The sequence below is a fragment of the Hippocampus zosterae genome, chromosome 6 (genome assembly GCF_025434085.1).
Source record: "Hippocampus zosterae strain Florida chromosome 6, ASM2543408v3, whole genome shotgun sequence".
NCBI classification, from domain to species: domain Eukaryota; kingdom Metazoa; phylum Chordata; class Actinopteri; order Syngnathiformes; family Syngnathidae; genus Hippocampus; species Hippocampus zosterae.
The window spans coordinates 13,053,673-13,075,716 of NC_067456.1; the positions used below are offsets into that span (position 1 = coordinate 13,053,673).

Consider the following 22,044-nt stretch of genomic DNA (forward strand, 5'->3'; position numbering starts at 1 on the left):
TCAAAAATGAAAACATTTAAAATTATGGATGAAATTCATTGATAAAGATCAAAACAAATGATGTTTTTACTAAAATTATACACCAGTTAGTTTCACTTTTATAAAGTATAGTTTCAGGTATCTGTAGTTATATTTTTAAGGACTAGTTGTTACCCATTGATGTTTATTTAAATTCTTGACTGAATTTTTTTTCCCCAATTGCACAAGTACTTTTATTTATTTCATTCGATTTTGTTAACTATCATGACTGTGGTTGTGGACTAGAGCAGAGAATGTGATCGATGTGAAACTTTAAAAGAGCAGAGCGGGCATATGCTGTTCATATGATCGAGTTTGACTTTTCACCTCTAACCCCTTTGCGCTTCCCTTTGTAGTCCACCGTTCCAGAAGCTGGAGGACTGCTTCAAAGCTCTGTCCCTCAACCAGGAGCTGGGCATCCCTCTCCCATCCGAATTAGATGAACTCCATCAAAGTCTGAGTCGACTCCACTGGCCCAAAGATGGTTCTTCCCCGGCGCCAAGCCCAGATGAGCCGCAATCCCCCAAAGTGGCCTCCCCAGACTGCTCTGGGACATCAGACAATGGCACTTAGTACCCGCCCTCTTTTTCGAGCCATGTAACCCCTCTGACCTGCTGCACCAATTACACGAAACAGCGAGAGGTAAGCTGTGCCGCAGCCACGTGAGGACCCAGAAAGTGTGCTGGGCTGCTCTCGTTTCGGTGTGCAAGTGGAGGCTGCCTTTCAACAGCTATTACCTTTTACTTTTTAATGCACACGGGTCTCATTGTAATGTGTACGGTGCAGAAATGCTAAATACATGTTCCTTTGGTCTGTTTCCAAACGGAAATTCCGCCTTGGTTCTCGCGTCAGGTTGAAACCATACTTGTTTTTTCTGCCATTGTGTGAAATGCAATATTTTCCCATCAGAGGGCGCCCTCGTTCCACTGCTGCTATCTTTCCATTTCTTGAGGAAACAAACGGCAACAGGACCAAAGGGTGCGGCAGCAACAGTTGAATTCCTCGACCAGGGGGACTGTTTTGATTTCACTACTCATTCGCGTCACATGCAAGGTTGTTGCTAGATATTTGCACTTTTTAACTTTTTTTGTAGCAATTTCTCACAAGTTGCGTTCATGTTTTGTGTTGTTGCCAAATTCTCACCCGGGTCATGTTCTCCATACACCTGCTGCTTTTGCTTTTCAAAAAGGGCTTGTTGAAACACACTAATCTCAAAAACCTGTTTTTCTACAGAAGAACTGGATTGCTTTGTAATTTTTCACATCCATTTGAATGTAGATATTGTACATATTGCTCAATGTGAGGTCTCTTTTTTTTTTTATAAATGAAACTTTTAGATTTTAGACATTTCAATTCACTGTGGATGTTGATTTGCCTTCTTGTTACTGTTCTAGTCGCCTCAAGGTACTGACAACAAATTTTTAACACTGATATTTAAGAATCAAGAGGGGTTCCTAAATAAACACTCACGCAACAGATTATTTTAGCTATTCGCTAGTTAGACGATTGAATTTTAGCTCATTGTAGTCCGTGGTTTTTAATAAGCAAAATAAATACTTTCTTACAAGTGCCCCAAACACTCACGATGACAATGTGTTCACACACATTTTGAGACTTGGATAAGTTATGTGGACACTAGCACCCGTGTGACTATTTTTATATTTAATTCGCAAATACTGTGATGTTCTTTGTGTCTCGAGCTTTATACATGTTGGAGTACACAAAAAATCAGCCATTCCTATTAGTTCAGTGATGTTGGTCGTTATTGATAGTTTTAAATGCGATACTTGGGATGACCGCTGACTCGTTTCCATTCCTAAAGTTGTGTATTTATTTATCTTTACCAATGAGGAAATGTTTCACTAAATATCTGCAGTGGTTCTAGATTCTTCTGACGACTGTATATTTGTTGATAAATGTGTGTTTGTACTAAATTTTCACATATCGTTTTACCAATTTAAAGAAAAGATTACTCCAAAAGCGATGACTTCGCGGGCGGCTCAAATGTGTAGTTAGGATAGAATGACCAGCAGGGGGAGTTCAAGGTTTCCATGTTGAGTAATCGTTCAATCTGTATGGATTTCCATGAATGAAATTAAACATACCAGTTTGCACCTTTGTTTTTTTATTTCAGTCTCACTGAAAAGCACACACTCTTACAAATACAAGCACGTAATGTCAATGCAACTGCATTTTGTATGTCCGTTTGGTGAAGACAATAAGTCAGGACACAAAACAATTGAACAGCAGTAATCAAAGACTCCAGTGATGCTGCAGACAGGGCGTGTTGATGAATTGTATTTATGATGCAAACACGCATCTGGGAGTGCACGTTGAGTAGACGGTGTTGATGTCACAAACAGCATGTGAGTACAATGTCAGCAGGCCCCTGCAGCAGCCGTGAGCCTACAAGGGTGGGACTTTGTGTTCCGCCGGTGCCCGCGCGTGCGCTGCGGGTAGTGTTATGCCATCCAGAGGACCAACTCAAATGCCACACATGCTTCCTGAGAGAAACATATTTCCTGCCACTCCTTAACCTGTGGAACTAAAGCACATCTTTCTCTCTCAAAGTGCATTCGCCAGGTAGAGTGCTAAGGCATTTCTGGGTGGAAAAGCCTTTTTTCTGTGGGCTTTTTTTTTTTTTTGCTCCACTCATCCTACCTTTTGAGGGGGATGCTTATTTTTACATGCATGCCCAATGTCTGTACAAATCGATATACATTATATGTAGGGTTGTCCCTCGGCACAGCCAGCGTGTCAAAGCACATTGCTATTCATCAGCAGAGAGTGCACTTTCTCTGCATAGTATGTACAAAAGGTTACAAATGATGCCCATGCTTCCCGTCAACGGCCTCATCTCACACAGCTATAACACTGACAAAGTCTCTGGTACTCCTAATTAAGAGGGCAGGCAACAATCTTTTTTTTTGGCTTTCAAATATATCAAAATACACTTCAAACGGCTCCCTCTCCTTATGTCCTTATTTGTCTCACGTAGGCAAAAATAAAAGGAAACGGGACATGGCACCAGTCTTCAGATCAAACTGCTTCTGGACACCAAACGGTCATGAGGGTCATTTTGGTCCACTAGATTATTCATAAATCTTGATTCATGCACCGGGAGTCCCCGCTTGCTGGCCCATGAGGAGATCCTCGCCCTCCAGCTCCCCCTGGACCGGGGTAATCTCGTGCTCGGCCGTCACCACAATGGTGTTCTCGTCGACCAGCTCGCACGTGGGGTTGGAGAAGGCTGACAGGGGGAGGGTGATCCTCTGCATCTCGCGCTCGTACACTCGCTGCTCGTGCTGCTTCTTCAGGTCTCGGCCCCTGGACAAGCACACACAGTGCATATTGACGTGATCCGTTTTCTTCAAACAGCAAGTATAACGATTCAAGTTTTCAGGACATTTGTTTTTGTTTCAAATACAGTGGTGCATGGACATATGAGTGCTATTTGGTGGCACTGAGCACAATTAACTTCACAACAAGCAGCGGTATGGCAGAAAGTGAACAAGTTATATTGCTACTCTGAGTTGAACGTGACTGTCAAACTAAACATAAAACAGAGAATTACACATTGTGTATTTAAAACAACCACATTACTTCAATAGATCCGGTTAGTGCTAATAAGGGAAAGGCCAAAAATAGGCTAACAAGTAGCACCTGTGTTGCGGTGTTATAACACTTTGAACACAATCCGTGAAGGAACACAGACAATATAAAAATACTGCATATATTATTTATCCTCTTCAAAGAAGACCTAATATTGCAGCAGCTTACAACAGAGCTGAGATTCACCTCCATGTGCTGTGTATCAGTATGTCTCTATTACACTGCCCCCTAGTGGACAAAGTTCACACACCAGAAGGGGCAGCACCATTTCCACAGAATTGAAGCAAAAACAAAAAAACATCTTTTTTTTTTTACATTTGTCATGACGGTATGGTTGTGGTTTTATGTATTTTTTATTACGTACAGTGCTATTCAGTGCTACTGTTCCAATTAAAAACGTTTTTTTAATTGTTGGAATTTTTTGGGGTAGGAGGCTCGAAAGGATTGATGGCATTTCGATTCATTTCAATAGGGAAAGATTATTCTGACATTTGAGTGTTTTGAGTTAGAAGTATGATCATATCTCAAAGCCCCGCTGTACAGTAGTTCTTTTTCACAGCTTCAAAACACGTAGTTCAAATTGCACTCCAGTTGAGCTAGTTTTTCAAGATGTTAGTGTACAAAATGGAGCTAGTGTACAATAACTGCAGTCCGTGTTGCCAAGTTCACAATTTTTCGAACGATTTTTATGACTATCTTTAAGAGGAGCAACTTCAATTCCTGCAAAGACGGACAAATCATGGGCGGAGCCATATTACATTCTTTGCCATATGACGACAAAGTCCGATGGAATGCAACTGCAGAATCAATCGCGCTGAATCCTGCAAAAGACGAGTCGCAAAAGGAATGATTTAGAGACAAGTTGGAAACGTCTGAGCTGAGGAATTTGCTTCCAAGCTATCCGCACAACTCTGTATGAGAAAAGAGAGAGAGAGCCGAAGGGGATGCACATACAGTTATTATGCTGTTTATAATAGCAAACTCTCACCAGAAATCCCGCCTTGCTCAGGGCAAAGTTGGTCTGTACATTAGTGAAAATAAATGAATAAATAAAATAAATATAATTAGTGATATTTTTAAAGGGTTTCATTTAAATACTGTACGGCCCAAGGCAACACTGAGATGTGTCTTTTTGTGAGCCTCAGATAAACTGCTGTGATGTGTTTTGAGCGGAAACAGTGGCAGATGGTGAACAGGACAGGCTGGCATGAGTCGTCTATTTTGAGACTGAGCCATGTTTGTACTGATCAATAGCCAAACGAGACAGGTACCGTTATACTCAACTTGTTTCTCTTCTGGCCATTCATTTTCTACCAGCTGGTTTTTGAGTAAGAGGATGGGTACACCCTGGACTGGTCGCTAGCCAATCGCAGAGCAGAACCAAACAATCATTTACAACTGTTGACTACTCAATCTTCGATGAACTTAACATACATGCATTGAAAATGGAAGCCGCTGTACCAGGAAAAAACCCGCGAAAAAAGACTGCACAGGACTTTTGACTGTGAGACGCATGCAACCCTGCTTGGTTGTTGAGTTATTTGCACTGTGTCATCAGAAAGACAAGGGTCATGCTGTTCTTGCACATAAAACCCAAGATGTAACATTCTTCTCCTAATTAATCACCCTCTTAGAAAAGAAATACACAGCTTATCCGACAAGCAATACGTTGTGCTCTAGACTTCACTGCAGTAAATGTCTCCTCCACACCATCTTTCCTAAGAAGCTGAAATGAAAAAGCCTTAAAAAAAAGACATTTCATTTCCTGCCATCCCCCCGCAGCATGTTCTTTCAGGTATGGCGTGCAAATGTGCAACAACACAGACAATTAGAGTGGAATGTGCAAGAACACATGATGGCCCGCAACACACACCACCATTAAAGCGAGTGTGCAATGTAATGGACGCTGACCAATGCGAAGCTGAAAGCTGAAAAAAAAGAAAAGAAAAGAAAAAAGCCGTTTTACTTCTGTAACTTGAACTGTTGCCTCTAGCGATGAAATGCACTCTCACATGTGCACACACGCACACATGAAACACTAAACACTCTTCTTTCACCGGGGTGGGGGTGGGGGGTCGACAAAATACTTTTTTCTGTAGATTTGATAACATGCAGCCATTTCTCCCAAAAGTCGAAGCAATCTTGCTTTTTGTGAAAAGAAAAATCCATTGATGCCAACATTTTTTTTTACTCTTGTGACACCTCCAACATCTGAACAGTGGTTTCATTTTATAAACCAGCTAAATAACATTTACAGGGCATCCACTCTTTTTTGGGGAACCTTTCCAGGGCTCTTTCATCTGTTACAGTACAAGTCAAGTTATCACAACACACACACACACACACACACACACAGCTTTGGAGAAGTGTTAGTTTCTAAAATTGTACCTTATATGTTGTACATTTAAACAGATTGCTTCAATGTTACCAAATTGGCGCCGAAAAAATAAATAAATTGAAGCTCTGCAAATCAATTCACAACATTCACCCAAATAGGGAGGTTCAAAAGAACGACTATGAAGAGATCTCACTTGGATGTTAACATTTACAAAGTAAATCTGAGCGATGGAACGCGGCCAATTGACTAATGAGATGCCGATGGGTTGGAGAGTCCGACGTCCATGATAGCACCTGCGGCACTGCTAAAGTTGGCTAGCCCGGGTGCAAAACACTCGCTAAAAAAGATTCATGAAAAGTCAGAGTTCTGCTGTATAAACGCAGTATTTTCATCAAGCTGAACTCCGACTGAAGTTTTTTTTTCCGGCCAAATATTTTCTGTTTCTGCTGGCAGGCAATGGAGCAAGTACGAAATACTGAGTGCCCAATAAGATGACCTGTTACCAGTCACTAACCGTTGTCATGGTCGCTACGGCTCTACTGAAACCAGAGATGCATCTCATTCCAGAGCGCACACCCAAAAGGGACAGCATGCTCACTACAGCTCTCTGTCGCTCAACAAAGGAGTCTTGATATAAAGCGCAACAGCAACACCCTGGAACTGAAGTTCAGCAGTTTTGGTGTTTCCTCCTCGGTCAATTACACTTTTTTTTTGGTTTAAGTATCTGTACTTCTACTTAAGTACAGAACGCAAGTACTTTTGCCACCTCTCCGTTCTTATTTCATTTGTTTTTTTTGATGCGCTTGTTCATGCACCGACCTTTTGTAGAAGTAGCCAAAAGTGATGCCCGCCCCAAGAACGATGATAACCACCATCATGATGATGCCGAGGGCGTAGCCTAAAAAGCGCATCAAGCAATCGGCAAGTTAGAGTCTATAAAAGTAATCGTGCATATTTTCAGGGGGCGAAATACATACCAAGCGTCCCCAGATCCTTTTTCTTTTTGGGTCCGGTGTGCACCCGCTGGCTGATTCCCATCACTGGCTGCACGCCGGCGGCTTCTCCCAAAGATGAGTGCGTCTTTGACGGGAGATCAGTATTTGGGTCGAGATTGGCCCCTGTTGGGCCATCCGACTCCGACTCTGGTGCGTTGGTGGACGTGAGCTCTGGAACACAACGAAGGAGCATCAACGTTAATGACTTTTAAAGCTTGGAGCTTTGCCAACGTATCATCACATCAGCCAAAGCAGTCAGTCGGGATTGCTTTTGTGAGATTGTTAGGAAAGGTACATCTAGTTAATTTATGGAGACAGCTTAATGGGTTTTATTGAATATGCTTTGTCAAATTCATTATCAAGCAAGTACCGTGGAACCAAGGACTGCCTTTACAGAATTTGATTACTCCAACATAACACTACATGTTTTTTGCCTCAATATCATCACGTGAAAAGTATTAAGGATGTATAGTATCATTCGTATTTTTATAAATATAGTTTTGTCATCTCCAATGTATCGCAGATCATTCTTCACCTGAAAAAAGATGGTCACTTATTATGCATATGTCTGGAACATGTCTTCTGTGATAAACTGGGCTTCACTGTTTAAGTTTACATCTTGATATTGTTGTATAATGTGTAGAGAAAAATGAGGCACTTTGTGTGAAATTAGACTCCAGAGTTACGCCATATCATAATGTGCATATTTTTCTGGTTACTGTTGTTCTAATAATGAGACCAGCGATGCCAGGGCTGAAAGAGTGTTGCGATCCTGCTCTTGTTGAGTGCTACAACGGCAAAACATATGGGAAATTATCTTTTGAAAGGAAGCAGCGGTCATAAAACTGCTCTGCATGCTCATAAGCAACAGGAGGTTTGGCCTGCACATCTGCGCTTCAATATTTTCCCACATCGCCCATTTCCTTTGCAAGCACAAGTCAGCTGTTTACAAAGGTGACTTTTACAAGTGGAGCAGTGGAGCAGCCTATACGGTTCTGTCTCCAAGGTGAGAAAGCCACCGTCTACCAATGAGGGACAATGTGAGGCGTGGCAAAAAAAGAAAAAAAAAGAAAAAAAGAGTCGAGCAAGTGGACTTTTTTAACACAAAACTGTGGTCGCCATGATTGTTGATCTAAGACAGGAAGGAAACAAAGGGTAAATTAGACTCAACAGAGATTTAACGAAGTGACCTACTATTGAGGAGGGCGGAGGGAAATCTTATTTTACTTGCACTTGGATTATTTGGAACGAGAACCAGTGATCCATCAAAGTTTTAAACCACACTGCCAATTTCTCTGGGCTGACAAACAAAAATGTTTGGGGAGCTGCAGAAAAATGTCATCTTGCTTCTCCAGAACATAACTCACTTTGAAGCACGTTTGCAAATCAAGCAAGCTTTTTTATGTTGTTGATGTTTTGTTTTTAGGGAATTTTCCATGATTTCCAGTTCTCAAGGAAAGGAGGTTAGAAGTCACCTTGGCATGGCTCGATGGAACAGAACTGTTTCTGAATGATCCCATAGGGGGCCGCAATGTAGCACCAAGGCCGCTCTGAGGAGTCCGGGTTTCTGCAGTAATTGTGATCTCCCACACCTATATTAGGAAGGAGTAAAACAGCACAGGTCTCTTACTGAGGCCCTCATTTGAACCGACACACACCTACAACCACACACACACACTTGTCCTGCTGTGGCTGCCCAGCATTGGACTCATTAATCATTCACACAACTTCATCACACAACAATGAGCAAGCCGCCATGGGGACAAAGACAAGAAGAAGCAGCTGCTGATGTGCAAAGGGACGCCATTTAAAACCATAAACATACTGTTATGGACAGCCATTCTAGCATTTATTTGATACCCATCTCAAGGTTCATGTACAGTATTAGTATACGGCAGGGGTCGGCAACCCAAAATGTTGAAAGAGCCATATAGGACAAAAAAAAAAAACAACTACGAAAAACAAATATGTCTTCAGCCGCAAAAAAATAAAAGCCTTCTATAAAACTTACAATGAAGGAAACACATGCTGTAAGCATGTAGGAGACTGGACTGTCTCAGAATTGTTTCTGTTATTAATTCATTTGTGGTGTGTTCACAAACACCCCGATAGAATTTATTTTGTGATTTACTCGCTTGATTTTTTTGTTTTGTGCATTGTTTTTCGCTTTCCTTAGTGTCAGTGAAGTGATCATTAATTTCAGTTTTTTTGGAGGTTGTCTTTGAACGCCTCTTGAGTTGAATGAGAAGAGAGACTGACGCAGACGTGTCTGTTTGTCGAGACGGTTAAAAGCATAAATAAAGTGTACGTTTGAAAAAAACCAACATCACAGCTCTCCTTTTTCAGAGCTGCAACATGCATCTATATCTATTTGAGCTATATTAGCCTACTATCAACATATTTTTCCATTTTCAAACATTTTTATAAAGCTCCGGAGCCACTGGATGTCGCTAAAGAGCTGCATGCGGTTCTGGAGCCACGTCTTGCCGACCCCCGGTATACAGTCTTTTCTTCCAGTTACGTTTAGGAACAGACTATTAACAGAATCGATTTACTACAAATGTAGGAGAGCAAAGTTGTTCAACTAGGGTTTATGAAATGTTATCCAGTTGTGGGGAGGGAAAACATCCGGGTACATACTATACATATATCGATTGAGACAGTTGTTACACTGTACTTTCAGTGCTGCTGGTGCACTGCACCGAATGGTTGTATAAACTACCATGTCCTACAACGCTGACATCAAGATGACTATCAAAAATATCGAATAAATGCCAAAATGGCTCTCCATGCACGTTGCATTGCATGAGACTAATTTCAGTCTTGGTAACAACACTTTAAAATCAGATGCATTATTTTCTTGTAATCTATTTAACCAAATAAACATTAGATGCGTTTACCTGTGTGAGGATCATACTCTGTGTACGTGTCGGTCCAATTTAGACAAGTCAGGCCTGAGGAGGAACTCGCCTTATCTCCTCTGTAACTCACTCCATTGGAATCAATGCACTCTGCAGAATAACAACAAATAGGCAGAAATGATAATTACAACGGGCTGGGAAAGAAGCTTTGGGCTGAGATGGTATTTGGATATAAAAGAAAAAAAAGAAATGAAAGACAACGTCAACAGTGTCCAAAAAAAAAACAACGTGCCGATTATTTACCTTTTTGGTCTGCATTTAAAAAGCTGCCGTCCACGAAGGCTGCGCTGAGGAAAACAATGTGCAAAGAAAGAAACATCCTGCAGGGATGACGGACTGAATCCATTTCTCAAGATACTTTTTTATGAGCCTAAAGAGAAAGAGCCTGTGCTGAGGGCAACAGACACACTGCTCCTCTCGATGAAAGTCTCAGCCCTTGTTTTTGCCAAAAAGACGAGCTCCCCTTTCTTCGTAAACAACCTTCAGCTGGAGGAAGAGCCGCGTGAGGAGCGAGCAGCAACAGCAGCAGAAAAAAACACACCTCCAGGTCCTAAAGCCATACTGCGTTCACAAATACGTTCACGCGATTTACTCGACATACGCGGTTTCCAGATTACAAACGGTGGCAACGAGCCACTTTAGCGCAGTTGCGGACGAATATATTGTCATGCAGCAGAAGAGGACGCGCTCAGAATCGATTGCTGTCAAACCAGCTGATTTTTATTTTAATTATAAATGTTCATGGTCTAGAAGTGTTTTCCGTATTATTTATTGTAATCATGACATTTCGAGGTTGCAAAACGTGTATACAGAACTAGTTTGCGCAGCGAACTAACAATGGGACGTCACGCGGCACAAGAAACACGCTCAGTTACAGCCAAACTTAATGTTTTCCGTGTTATTGTTTTATATTTATGGCCTATATTTGGGTTTGAACGATATGTACTCAAATTTGACATATAGTGATTAATACAAATGGCGTGCAGTGAACTACACATAACATGAAGCACGCAAATTTCCTACCCCATACTTGCTGTGTTCATTTTATATCAGAAAATAGATGGATGAGTCTTATACATATGGACTAGAAGTGTTCCTCGCGTCATTTGCACCAAATATATTTCTACGTATTATGTTTTGCTTGGAATAGTTTTTTAAATTTAATATTTACTGTTAATATAATATTTCGAGTATACGAATTTGCTCGAAATTAACTATGTGCACAGGTGGGGAAAAGGCGTGTTTTTCAAATCTGATTGTTTTATATTTATGGTCTACAAAGATCTGCCATAGGCATGACATTACTTGTGCGTTACGTTCCAATAAGATTTGGTAAAGAATGGAATACGTTTTAATTTGTGCATGTCTTCAGATTCCGTCGTAAACCGAGAACCATGAAATGCAGACGAGCACCTGCGTAGCATGCAGTCTGACAAACAATCGTCAGTCGGGTAGTCCAACTCAAACGTGCGTGTTTACATTTACTACATTAAAACTACAATGACTTTTCATGTCGATACATAGCTTCCCATCTGACCCACATTGACTCGTGGCTTTCCATTTATAATCCCAGTGAAGTCCTATCTGGCCCTAAATACGCGCGCACGTGTCCCGTGCTCTTCCCCTCCAACTCACGAGCCCTGTTTTTCTACGCAGCCAGAAAGTGCACTCCGCAGAGGCCCAGAACTGGCAGCTCCAGTGCATACCGGTAGGTTCCCTTTCTTTGTCGGTGCGCATTGTTGGCAGTGCGCAAAATGAGAGCAGCCAACTCGTGACACACTCAAGAGTTCATCTGCCCACAGAAGCCAGGCACATTTTTCGGCACTGGGTTGTGCAAACACAGCAGCATCTGTTTGCTCTACGTTTGGCTGGGTGAGGGTCTTTGGACCCTTTCCCTGCACGTGCAGTGGAAAAACCATGTCACCATCAACACAAACAACACACAGGAATCAAGTACATACACGTTGCTACACACTGCACATTTGAGTGTACTTGTTTGGGTTTCTGTATCAGAACAAATTAGATTTGGACCACTGAAGTCAAACACATTGTGTTCGATCTGTCATACAACTTCCACTGCTTCTGCCTTCAGTGAAAATATTGGTATACTCTATATATTTTTAGAAACCCAAAGTGTCGACAAAGTAACGGTGGTCACTTGCAGAAATAGCACCTCAGCAGTTCCCTGACAATTCCAAAACAATTTGCATTGTACAGTAATTGCATATGGAGCCCTGAGAGGAAGGATAATTGGTGACAAAATGGAAAAACACTCCCTCTGTTCCCACTCCAGATGGTAAACATGTGCTTCAATGTGTGCACACGAGGCCAATACAAGCACCTATTTGGCCTTGTTCCACGTTGCCATCGTCGGTTTCTGAATTAAACAGGAAGCAGGCAGGTTGCAGTGGTCCAAGAATCACATTTAGCAAAGAGATTTTGGAATCTCAACTAGTTGCAAGTCTCACAACTGTGTAGGCATAAACACAACCTGTTGGCTGAATAATGAATTTGTGTTGCCAATTTGTTTTACATATCTGCAAAACAAACAACAGGAGCAGGCGAACGCTCGCATTGAGTTCCTTTGTTCTTCCCTACTTGTGGAGCAAAGTTGAAGCCATCATTTGCAATTGTTCTTCTGAGTTAAACTTTGGTCGTGGGAGTAAAAATAATGAATCCTCCAAAATGGAATGACTCACTTTTACAAAGCCGGAAAGAAAATATTCAGATTCATCACTATGCGTCATTGTCCAAAAAATAGCATGTCATTTGAGAAAAAAAAAAACAACAACAACAAAACCACCCGCCTGTATCTGTCAGTGAGTCATTTATCACACCCACCTCAAGAAGAAGCGGGAGGCAATGTGATGATGTAAGACTCTGCTAGTATGTGGGCTGTCTACAAGCGAGCACCCATCCTCTGCCAATTCAGAGCCAGTCCATCATCTTGCACTCTCATGCGGTTGGGAAAATGGCCACTTATGCGGGCACAAGGCCTCTAATGGAGCACATAAAGAACACTGTATTTCCCAGCTTGGCACTGAGCAGTCAGCCTCTCCCGGCGTACTGCAGATACTGAGGATGGTCACAAATTGCAAGCAAATACTGGTATGTACACTACTAAAACCCTCCGGCAAATTGAAGACTAAGTCTTCAAGACTTCCATAAATACCAAACACAATGCATTGTGATGCGGAATTAAGGAAACATTGTTTCAACATCACAATGAAATCCCTTTTTATGCCCTCACCTTGAAAATGTAGCAAATAAGGAAACTCATGAGGTCTTATTAAAAGTGACATAAAGTTGCACATTGGACATTGATAAGTGTATGAAAAAATATATAGATATTTGTGTTTGTTTCAATGGATGGAGATGCATTTTACAGGTCCCACACAGTGCTCTGGTAACTGTGTAGTAAGTGGTTACCAGTAAATAATGTTTTGTTTTGGGTTTTTTTAACATGACTTTATTGTCCACAAGTTGTTGTTGTTTTTTTGGGGGGGGCGTAAATGAGTCATTGCGATCATGTATATTGTTTGTATTATCTTATAATATATCTATCTTTGCTTAGTATCGAAAGTCCGTGGTATGATAGTCTTAGGTCTCCAGCCACTGCAGATGCTAGAGAAGATCTCAAGTGCACACCTTGCTCACTTAGATGAGTGCAAATATCCTTTAAAGTCATCTGGAGGGCTGAAGGATCACAAAGGTGTTGCAGACGGTCACAAGTTTTGGAAAGGTGGAGAAGGAAGGTGGCTCTCGTTAGCAAGCCGCAAAGGGTGTTGTGAAACCGGGGGTCTGTGAGAAGTGTCAGCATCTCAGCTAGAAAGACAACATGGTAACTCAGAGTTAATTACAAACAACAATACTGTGGTTATCGACTTGGCGAAATAAAAACACAGATGTTTACCGGTAATTTACCGTAATACTGACATATTAGAATGAGCACTTAAAATCTTGGCATTGTTTAGAGTTGCTGAGTGTAGTCTTGTTAAATGCTATCTTTTAGAATAGCAAGCCTATTTCTAGTTGTGCTGATGAAAATAATCACAAATACACCACAATATGATACGGTTATATAACAAATGACCTTCAAATGATCGATACAAATATTAAAACATAGTCCATTTTGCGAGAAACTTGCCCAACACTGTTTGTATCTAGACACACAAGTGTGCTACCTGGCTGGAGGCTTTTGCACAATGTGAGGTTGTCGAGCAGCGGAGCAGCGTTCTCTTCCGCCCATGTGCTCAGGCGCTGTGCCAGGGCTGAAGATTCAGAGTATTTTTCAGCCATAAGCAGCAGGTAAGGCAACACATATTCAGACATCACTGAAGGCTCAGCAAACACGTTGGCGTCATCCTGCTCATAGAGGCTTCCGCAGCTGAGGAAGACGAAACATAATGCTGAGCAACCTCCCTGTCAAGTGTTTTCTGATATCGAATCAGCAAAGTGACCCACCCACTGACTGCGATTTCACTTAGCACAGATCTCAGGTCAGAGTGGGGCACATGGCACAGAAGCACCTGCAGTGTACCCGTTATGTCCCAGCACTCTTCCAATAACAATTCCAGCAGCAGCGGTATAGCCAGGTTAACCTGCATGAGGTAGAGCCTCCTCTGCGGTCCTCCTCCTCTGGCGTGATGTAGCATGGAGATGAAGCGGGCGGCTTTCGTCCTCACCTGTTGGCTTTGGTCCTGCAGCAAGTACAGGCCTGTGTTCAGCAATCTGCAAGAGATACAGTTACCATTTGCTTCAAAGCAGCATTTTTGTATTGTTGAAAGACTGTGTGGGCATTTTCGAACCGTACTTGATCAAGAGAGTTGGAGGAATGAGATTGTGGCTCGTTAGAGGAAGGCCAGCCACACACAGCGCTTCAGCACAAGATATTCTCAGAACTTCAGCAGCATGGGGGGACCGGTGAGTCTCCATCACGCCACACCAGCGTTGGATTAAAGAATCCTGAGAACTTGTTTAAAAAAAAAAGTATAAAGATTAGAGAATGAAGTGAGAGCTAAGCAGGGAGACAATAAAAGACGTAAAATTGGATTCTCACCACTGTGAAAGCAGGAGGCTTGCACCATGCAGAGCTCGGGACAAGAACTCTGACCCGCCTCTCTGATCCTCAAGGTCTCTCAATAACAAATCCAGACACTCCAAAAGAACAGACTCCTCAAGGGAGACTTGCGGAGGAGGATCCTCGGTGGCCATCACTCCTACGAAGGCTGCAACGTGGGCCCTGCGGTACTCCGCAATGGGGCTCAACAGTGCCTCCCTCAGACCGGACTGCAAATAAAAAGCACCGAATGAAACCAGGCTTCATCTGGTCAAATATGCTTTATGCTTGAATGGTACAAAAATAAGAAGTATTTATGTGTACACTTTTCGTTATATATATTTAGAGCTTTTGCAGGTCCCGGGGGAGGCGCTCTTCACTACACATTATGCGGCAAGGCCGACTTTGAACAGTTTTCAGCCTGTAACTACCTGCAGCACACTCTGGATCAATTCTTTAAAGTGTGTGTTCAATGACGCATGGTCCTGGTCCTGCACCACCCATGTGACCAATGTCAGCCTCAAATCACAGCTCGCCGTTCTAAGAGTCTCCAAAAGGTCTGGCGCCCACTTGGGGTCGGTACCGAGTAACTGGATGGCTCGTTGGTGAAAGGAAAACAAGCCAACCTGAAATGAAGGAAACAACCATCAGTGTCACTGGTGAATAGATCTTGTTTATGTACTGTATAAATATTCCTCACCAACCTTTTGGGTAAGTGTGTGTGTGTGTGTGTGTGTGTGTGTGTGTGTATTGGGGTCTTTTTCAGAAGAATTCGTGCCACTTTGGAAGTACAGTCGACCCTCGCATACTTGCAGTTGGACACCGATAGATTTGCAATTTCCCTAATTCATTTTCAAAGGTGTGGTAGGGGTTGGTTGTTCCCATTTTTTTCTCTCCCCTCCTTTATTTCCCCACTATTCTTTGAGGAAAATGTGTACTCAATACATATCAGCATTTTATGAAGAATTATGAGGTTAAAAAAAGAAAAAAAAATCCCTCCCAAAGCATTTTAATGCCATCGTGAATCACGTATGGCCCACAGGAAGCATTTACATTGTTTTTTTTTTCTTGAAATTGTTTAGTTTCAAATGTATGTAATCTTTATTTATGTTCTATTCGATTGTCTTACTAAATAACTGGTTAATTGATTTCGTGTACACAACTCAATGATAACCGATATTCGTAAAATAAACCAAGCTTTTATATAAATGTAGCCGTTTTATTTTACGAAATAACAATATATACTAATTATCAACACTATTTCAATTTGAGCTGAAGCCTCGAGATTTGCTTGACATCCTGCACACGTTGGTGAAGAGCGCCGATGCGTATTTGGAACCGTGAGTCGCCGCTTGGAATTGAAATGGATTTCCATGGGACAGGAGAAGTGAACCAATCTCTTTTTTCGGCAATGGATGCTACAGCTTCTTGTTGACTTTGAAACTTAGCTTGTAGCCGACGTGTGCACATTTTGAGCATGACGTCTCTGATCCACTGGTTAAAGGACACTTTGATTCTCTCCTCTTTCATCTCAAACCGCCTCAAACAACAAAGCGTGTGACGAAAAAGTGGTTAGGACTGCACGACTGTCCGTGTTTTATGTTATGTGTTGTGTTTATTATTTTACTTTATGTTAACTGTTTTGTAAAGCGCTTTGTTACAGCTGCCGCTGTTGTGAAAGCGCTATATAAATCAGCATGTATTGTATTGTATTGTATTGTATGATGGTTTGCACCCGCACAAACCTTTTGTGGCTAAACTCACGATTTTTGTGACTATGGAGGTTGGAGGTACCGTAATACATGATTTGTTTACATTTTACGTTCTGAATGACTCATCTATGATGGTTCTATTCTACAGCAGCAAGCTAGCAATAAACTCCAAACACATGACAACATCATCCATAATGTGTGTTTAAAAACACATCACCACGGTATCACACACCTGAAGTCCCTGCTTTGGTGTGCGAAGCTCACGTATGAGAACGTCAAAGAGCATGGAGAGAAAAGTCTCGCAGCAAAATCTTCTCAGTGACTCCACAACGTTAACATATGCTGCTCTCACCAGCGGGCAGCGCTGAATATCTGTGGCAAGCCACAGCGATGTCTCCACAGTGCTCACCGCTGCATGAAGCTCTGCTGCAGGCACACTGCATAGACAAGACGAGTCAGCAAGTCAAAGCCTGGAGGGTCTGGTCAATCAATCAGGCCGAATTTAATGACTCACCAGTCTTTTCCGAGAGTTCTGTCCAGCACAGCTTTAATGTGGAGCAGTTGCCCGTGAAGCCAATTGTGACAGCAGCGCTCCGGTGTGCAGGGCAACCGGGCCGTCAGATTGATGAGGATGTTCACATACTCTGACGGGGGAGTCATGGCGACCAGTGCCTTGGAGGCCATCACTCTCACACTGTAAACAGGACTGGCAGAGAGCTGGAGTAAAGGAGGCAGGAAGTCCGCCAAGGTTCTGAACACATAAAATGACAGAAAACAGTAAGTTGCCTCACAAAATAATGTTTAAGATTTGTGTTGACCGAATCAATTCAAACACAGCGAGGGAAGCCTAAAGTAACACTATTTTAAAAACTTTTGGTGGAGAAAAGATACCAATTTCAAATGCGAAACCACATTTGATATATTGAAATTACATTGGTGTCGAACACTGCAGATCATGTTTGATTTTTTATTTATTTTTTTTGCAAATATGCATGTGTCTGATATTTTTTTCATGCAGTGTGAACAGTACAATTTTTTTCCAAATCTGACCTAGTCGTCTTTCAGTAGTGGATATGAATTGTATCTGTATCCGATGCGTCCACTGTATGAACTCTCATCCACACATCCGATGTAGACGCCAAGAAAAGCCAAATATGTGCACAGCGCAGGCGGTGAAGAATGCTTGTGAGAGTACTGACAATCATGGGTTTTCGTAACGGTCCATGCTTTTATATTTGACTTTAATATGATCCACCCTAGAAATGCTTGGGGTGATAGTAGTGATTCATCTTCAGAGTCTTCATGAGTTACGTGTGGCAATGGCATGATGTAATCTTGGGTTGACACCACCTTCTCCTGCCTTGGTCCTCTGTTGATATGAGATGATAAAATGAGCCCCTACAAATGGGACCTTATTTACTTCTGTAGACACTGTGCTATGTGACGTTGTTTTTTGGGACGTGTGCCACTCGATGTCTTGCTGTGTGCGCATGGGTGTCACATCATAGACGCATTCATTTTGTGTAATATGAACAAGTACATTATATGCAAAAATTTAAATTTAACAAAAAAATCTGAATTGGGCATCACACCCCGTAATGTGAACGTAACCTTAGTTGCATAAGTGGGGTGAAAAATAGCACCCTAAGAGTTCTAAGTATAATTCAGTGCAGATCTACATACACCACTAACAACTATAACCACAATAAACACAATCGAATTAACATTTCTGTAAGACTGTCAATCAAAACGGTGCATCACTATATGGTATTTATGTTAGGTGGGATTTCTACTTGTTCCCATTTGTGCATTAGGTTATGGAAGTTCATCTTATGAAGCGGACAGTGACTGGACAACTCAGCTTGCCATAGACTTTGATGTTGGCTCGTATAACCTTACTCTGTTGAGTCCTGTACGCCAGGTTGGAGTTGGGATAAAAGAGTAAGAATCGGGAAGAGTGACGGCTGAAGGCGGAGCCTCGCCTCCTCAGTTGGACACTGAAGGTCACTCGCTGCCTCTCGGAGCTCCTCAAGGAGGAAGAGTTGGAGCGTGGAGTAGTGGTGGAAGAAGGCGTGGGGGGACATGCCATATTTAGTCCCACCCTCACTGCTGGGCCTCTGACCGAGCATCCGTGAGCAAAGAGAACCTGGTGAACACATCTCGCATGAGTAGGCCTACAGTCACGCACCATCCAGATGAAGAGTAATGTGCTTGTATCCTACTGTAAAGCTGCAAAGCTGCATTCCTCATGGCCCAGCAGGGAGAACTAAGCAGAGTGAGAGCCAAAATGGCTACACTGGGTGCAAACTGAAGAATGGCGACACCCAAGCTTGATCCTCGTACCAGAGCCTGGAGCGTGTGAACAGCACACACCTGTGATGGACAAATGGAGCGTTACACACATCTGAACGCATTCGGATCTCACAAATAAGATAAAATATCCTTTATTTGTCCCACATTGGGGGACAAATAGAGGATACAATTATTTGTCTTTTCAGTCAGAAAACAGTATTGTTGCACTTCTGCCAATGCACCTGTGGGAGGTCCAGTGTCTGGTCCCAGTTCTCAGGAAGTGGGATTCTAGCCGTGTCCAGTAAGGTTTGCATGGTATGTGCCAAGAGTGGCCGTGCCGTACTGGGCTCCTCCGCAGACACGACGCAGAGGATGAGCATCGGTAATCCTGCAGCCCGGCGGGTTACAGAAGTACAACTGGGAGACTGCACAACTTGTAACGCCTGAGGACATTACGGCGAGTGTGAGGGAGAGAAAAGGGGAGACAGAGAGATAGCCATAGAGAGAGCGAGACACATCCCATGTGTAAGCTAGCATCTTCTACATTCATTCAGAAATGTGAGAATGTGCAAACAATTCACTTGTTGGAGCATCTGAGATGGTATATCCCTGAGCTCAGGTTCACTACTGCTGAGTAGAGCTGAACAGTATCTGGTGAAGCCGACAGAACATCCCTCTACTGCCCCCTGGTGACGAAAGAGAAGATGTACTTCAATTCACATCGGTATTTAAACATGCAATAAATAAATACTATAAAAACATTTCACACCCCAATGTAAATTTCTTATGAATTGACATTTCAACATTTTCATTGGAAAGATTTCTGTTTGTACAGAAAGATTGGTTGTGTTGAGAAATTCATGGCTGCAAGTGCAAACAAATATTTGGGGGCGAATCAAAGAATTTTGATTGGAACTGCGGAAAAGAACACGCAAAACGCAAAGAGCTCTCGAGAGACACTTGAACACACCCAGTGACGGCATTTGAGGAGAATAAGTCTAAAAATAGCTGATGCTGTTTCTAGTTGTTGCTTTGTGAGAAAGCAGGTGTCGGGCTTGGATTCAGAGAGAATTTTCTCCACAAGTGATCCTAAAAGGATCCCCGTTTCCTAATGAGAAGAACAGAAATAAACGCATGAGTATTTAAAAGAAGTACAGTATTAAAATGCTAAATTACCACGAGTTTGTGTTGGTACCTTAAGTGACACCCAGCAGCAGGTGAGAACAAGGCTGTGTTCTTCAGACAACAAGACACACTCCTCACCGCCATCTACGAGATTTTCTTCAGATGCGTGGGCTATCAGAGAGCTGATGGCATTCCCCATATCACAGAAAGAAGGGGGAGCATCTAAAGGAGAAATCATTTCAGATTGTGCAGTGCGCCTTATCCTTTAAGTGAAAACTCAAACCTGCTTTTTTTTAATTGAAGATTACCACTTTCCGTTTCCTGCTGTCCATGCAACATGCCAAGCAGAAGCAACGAAATGTTCTTGAGCAGGCTCAGCAGATCACTGATTAGTGTAGAACCAAGTGAATCTGAGATGCTGCATCTGTCGTCCAACAAACATTTCTGCAGGGCGCTCAGAACTCCTGAAACCAAAGTCAAGACGGATTGAAATTAAAAACAAACGAAAACAGAAAAACGAATGAAATGGTGTTCAACTTTTACATTTAGACTGACCGTGCATAGGCTTGGTTCTGGCAGAGAGCATTACATCTGCTTTGGCTGTGAGGTAGTGATCCTTCAGCTCATTCACAAGGAATCTAGCAAAGCTGGAGGCCTTGATGTTATGTACGCTGCTGGCACCGGCACTGATTATTTTGCATTCAAGAAGGCCTTGCCATCTAAAAAACAAAAGAGTTGATAACTACCAACCAGTGCTTCACACATTCTGAGTGAGACACAAGCAAAAGCACATCTTGTATGCACACTCATGGGGTACATTCGGTAAACCTGCACCAACTAATAACATCCAATACAAGAGATTTATAAATTATACTTCAGACAGGTATTAACAGTATGTTTATGATCGTGGTTGGAGCAGCTGTGTGGAACTCTACTGCAATGTAATATTAATATTATTGTGACGTTCAGGCAGATTTATTTACAAAGCCCTGAGCAACAAATGAGTCTCAAAGGTCATTAGAGGCCCACAGTGGAAAAATACTAAAGTCATCCCCTGATCTAACCCACCCCAAGAAGGGAAAGGAAAAAAAATGCCACATGGGTGTGCTAGAACATGTTAACTAGAACAGCATAAAAGTCCATTTAACAGGACTGTGTCGCAAGAAGACACCTTTGGGGAAGGTTTGTCACCGTACGTGGCGATATGGCATGGTAACATTGTCGAAATAATGATGCAGCACAGTTCTACACAGCCAGAATTTAGGTACATATCCTGTGTTGGATGTCATTATACGGACCGGGACTACGTAATAATCCTTTGGGTGGTATGGCTTACTTGTGATAGAGGACCTTCATCATCAGCGCCCCCATCTGAGCCTCCTGGACCCGAGGACTGCACAGAAGCTGCTTGGTACGAACGAGCAGAGCCGCAGCGACATCGGCAGGAAAAACAGAAGGGAAAAATCTCACCAATAATCCTGCGGAAAGTTCCCGAATCTGAAAAAGGAAACATTTATTGACTTCTCTTAATCTGAGAAAGATACTACAAATGAGGCTTGTGCAGCTCTACTTCATTCGTGGAATCTTCCAAACAGCTGATGAGGACCAGCAGTTTTTCTCTGGAGAAGAAGTCCCACTGTCCTCTTGACGTGGCACAGGTCAAGAGAGATCCCATGTCCACTGGAGAAAACAAATCAAGGAATAGGGATGAAAGCATTCAGAGTATAACAATAAACCAAAATAACATTTTAAACAGCTAGTATTCATCCGCCCACTATCCGTGGATCTCATCTTCACGAGCCCATCCCGGCTGTCTTCAAGTAGGAGGCAGGGTACACCCTGAACTAGTTGACAGCCAATGGAAGAGCACACATAGACAAACAATCATCTGCGCTCACACTCAAACCTAGGGACGATTTAGAGTATTCCATTAACTTGCCATGCATGTTTTGGGAATGTGGGAGGAAACCAG

General features: G+C 42.4%; 3 protein-coding genes across 9 annotated transcripts in view; 1 reads left to right on the top strand and 2 right to left on the bottom strand.

Moving 5' to 3' along the window:
- limk2 (LIM domain kinase 2) overlaps positions 1-2,132 on the top strand; it is a 19,532-nt gene extending 17,400 nt beyond the window's left edge. For 2 of the 4 annotated variants that reach the window (XM_052068846.1, XM_052068847.1), the window contains exon 16: positions 375-2,132. In XM_052068846.1, the coding sequence (XP_051924806.1) occupies positions 375-591 (217 nt within the window). In that variant the 3' untranslated portion in view covers positions 592-2,132. The remainder of the gene's footprint in view (positions 1-374) is intronic. The other 2 variants (XR_007962847.1, XR_007962846.1) reach the window with 2 other exon arrangements.
- pik3ip1 (phosphoinositide-3-kinase interacting protein 1) lies at positions 2,127-10,285 on the bottom strand. 2 transcript variants are annotated; one of them, XM_052068849.1, is made up of 7 exons: positions 10,128-10,285; positions 9,864-9,974; positions 8,439-8,555; positions 6,946-7,134; positions 6,788-6,866; positions 3,137-3,345; positions 2,127-3,068 (listed from the first exon to the last, which is right to left on the bottom strand). In XM_052068849.1, exons 1-7 carry the CDS (start codon positions 10,228-10,230, stop codon positions 3,058-3,060), a joined length of 819 nt encoding a protein of 272 aa, XP_051924809.1. In that variant the 5' UTR covers positions 10,231-10,285; the 3' UTR covers positions 2,127-3,057. The 2 variants fall into 2 exon arrangements, with proteins under 2 accessions (XP_051924809.1, XP_051924810.1); XM_052068850.1 differs by having other exon boundaries at positions 2,127-3,345.
- Positions 10,173-22,044, bottom strand: part of si:ch211-225b11.4 (thyroid adenoma-associated protein homolog) — a 17,931-nt gene continuing 6,059 nt past the window's right edge. The window contains exons 14-32 of one of the 3 annotated variants that reach the window (XM_052068844.1): positions 21,643-21,752; positions 21,409-21,569; positions 20,628-20,791; positions 20,381-20,536; positions 20,143-20,294; positions 19,918-20,055; positions 19,529-19,633; positions 19,190-19,390; positions 18,878-19,028; positions 18,555-18,801; positions 17,170-17,406; positions 16,888-17,092; positions 15,375-15,569; positions 14,944-15,173; positions 14,698-14,856; positions 14,349-14,615; positions 14,069-14,271; positions 13,533-13,709; positions 10,173-12,882 (exon numbers count right to left, since the gene is read on the bottom strand). In XM_052068844.1, coding sequence (XP_051924804.1) covers positions 12,827-12,882; positions 13,533-13,709; positions 14,069-14,271; positions 14,349-14,615; positions 14,698-14,856; positions 14,944-15,173; positions 15,375-15,569; positions 16,888-17,092; positions 17,170-17,406; positions 18,555-18,801; positions 18,878-19,028; positions 19,190-19,390; positions 19,529-19,633; positions 19,918-20,055; positions 20,143-20,294; positions 20,381-20,536; positions 20,628-20,791; positions 21,409-21,569; positions 21,643-21,752 — 3,314 coding nt within the window. In that variant the 3' untranslated portion in view covers positions 10,173-12,826. Of the gene's footprint in view, positions 12,883-13,245; positions 13,710-14,068; positions 14,272-14,348; positions 14,616-14,697; positions 14,857-14,943; positions 15,174-15,374; positions 15,570-16,887; positions 17,093-17,169; positions 17,407-18,554; positions 18,802-18,877; positions 19,029-19,189; positions 19,391-19,528; positions 19,634-19,917; positions 20,056-20,142; positions 20,295-20,380; positions 20,537-20,627; positions 20,792-21,408; positions 21,570-21,642; positions 21,753-22,044 lie in introns of those variants that run through there. The other 2 variants (XM_052068843.1, XM_052068845.1) reach the window with 2 other exon arrangements.

Bases quoted from the DNA above. Each gene is read 5' to 3' on its own strand.
- pik3ip1 (XM_052068849.1), bottom strand. From the start codon at position 10,230: ATGGATTCAGTCCGTCATCCCTGCAGGATGTTTCTTTCTTTGCACATT. The intron at 9,975-10,127 runs GTAAATAATCGG...GTTATTCTGCAG, and splicing joins TTTAAATGCAGACCAAAAAG to AGTGCATTGATTCCAATGGA. The intron at 3,346-6,787 runs GTCGGTGCATGA...GTGCTTGTCCAG, and splicing joins TTTGGCTACTTCTACAAAAG to GGGCCGAGACCTGAAGAAGC.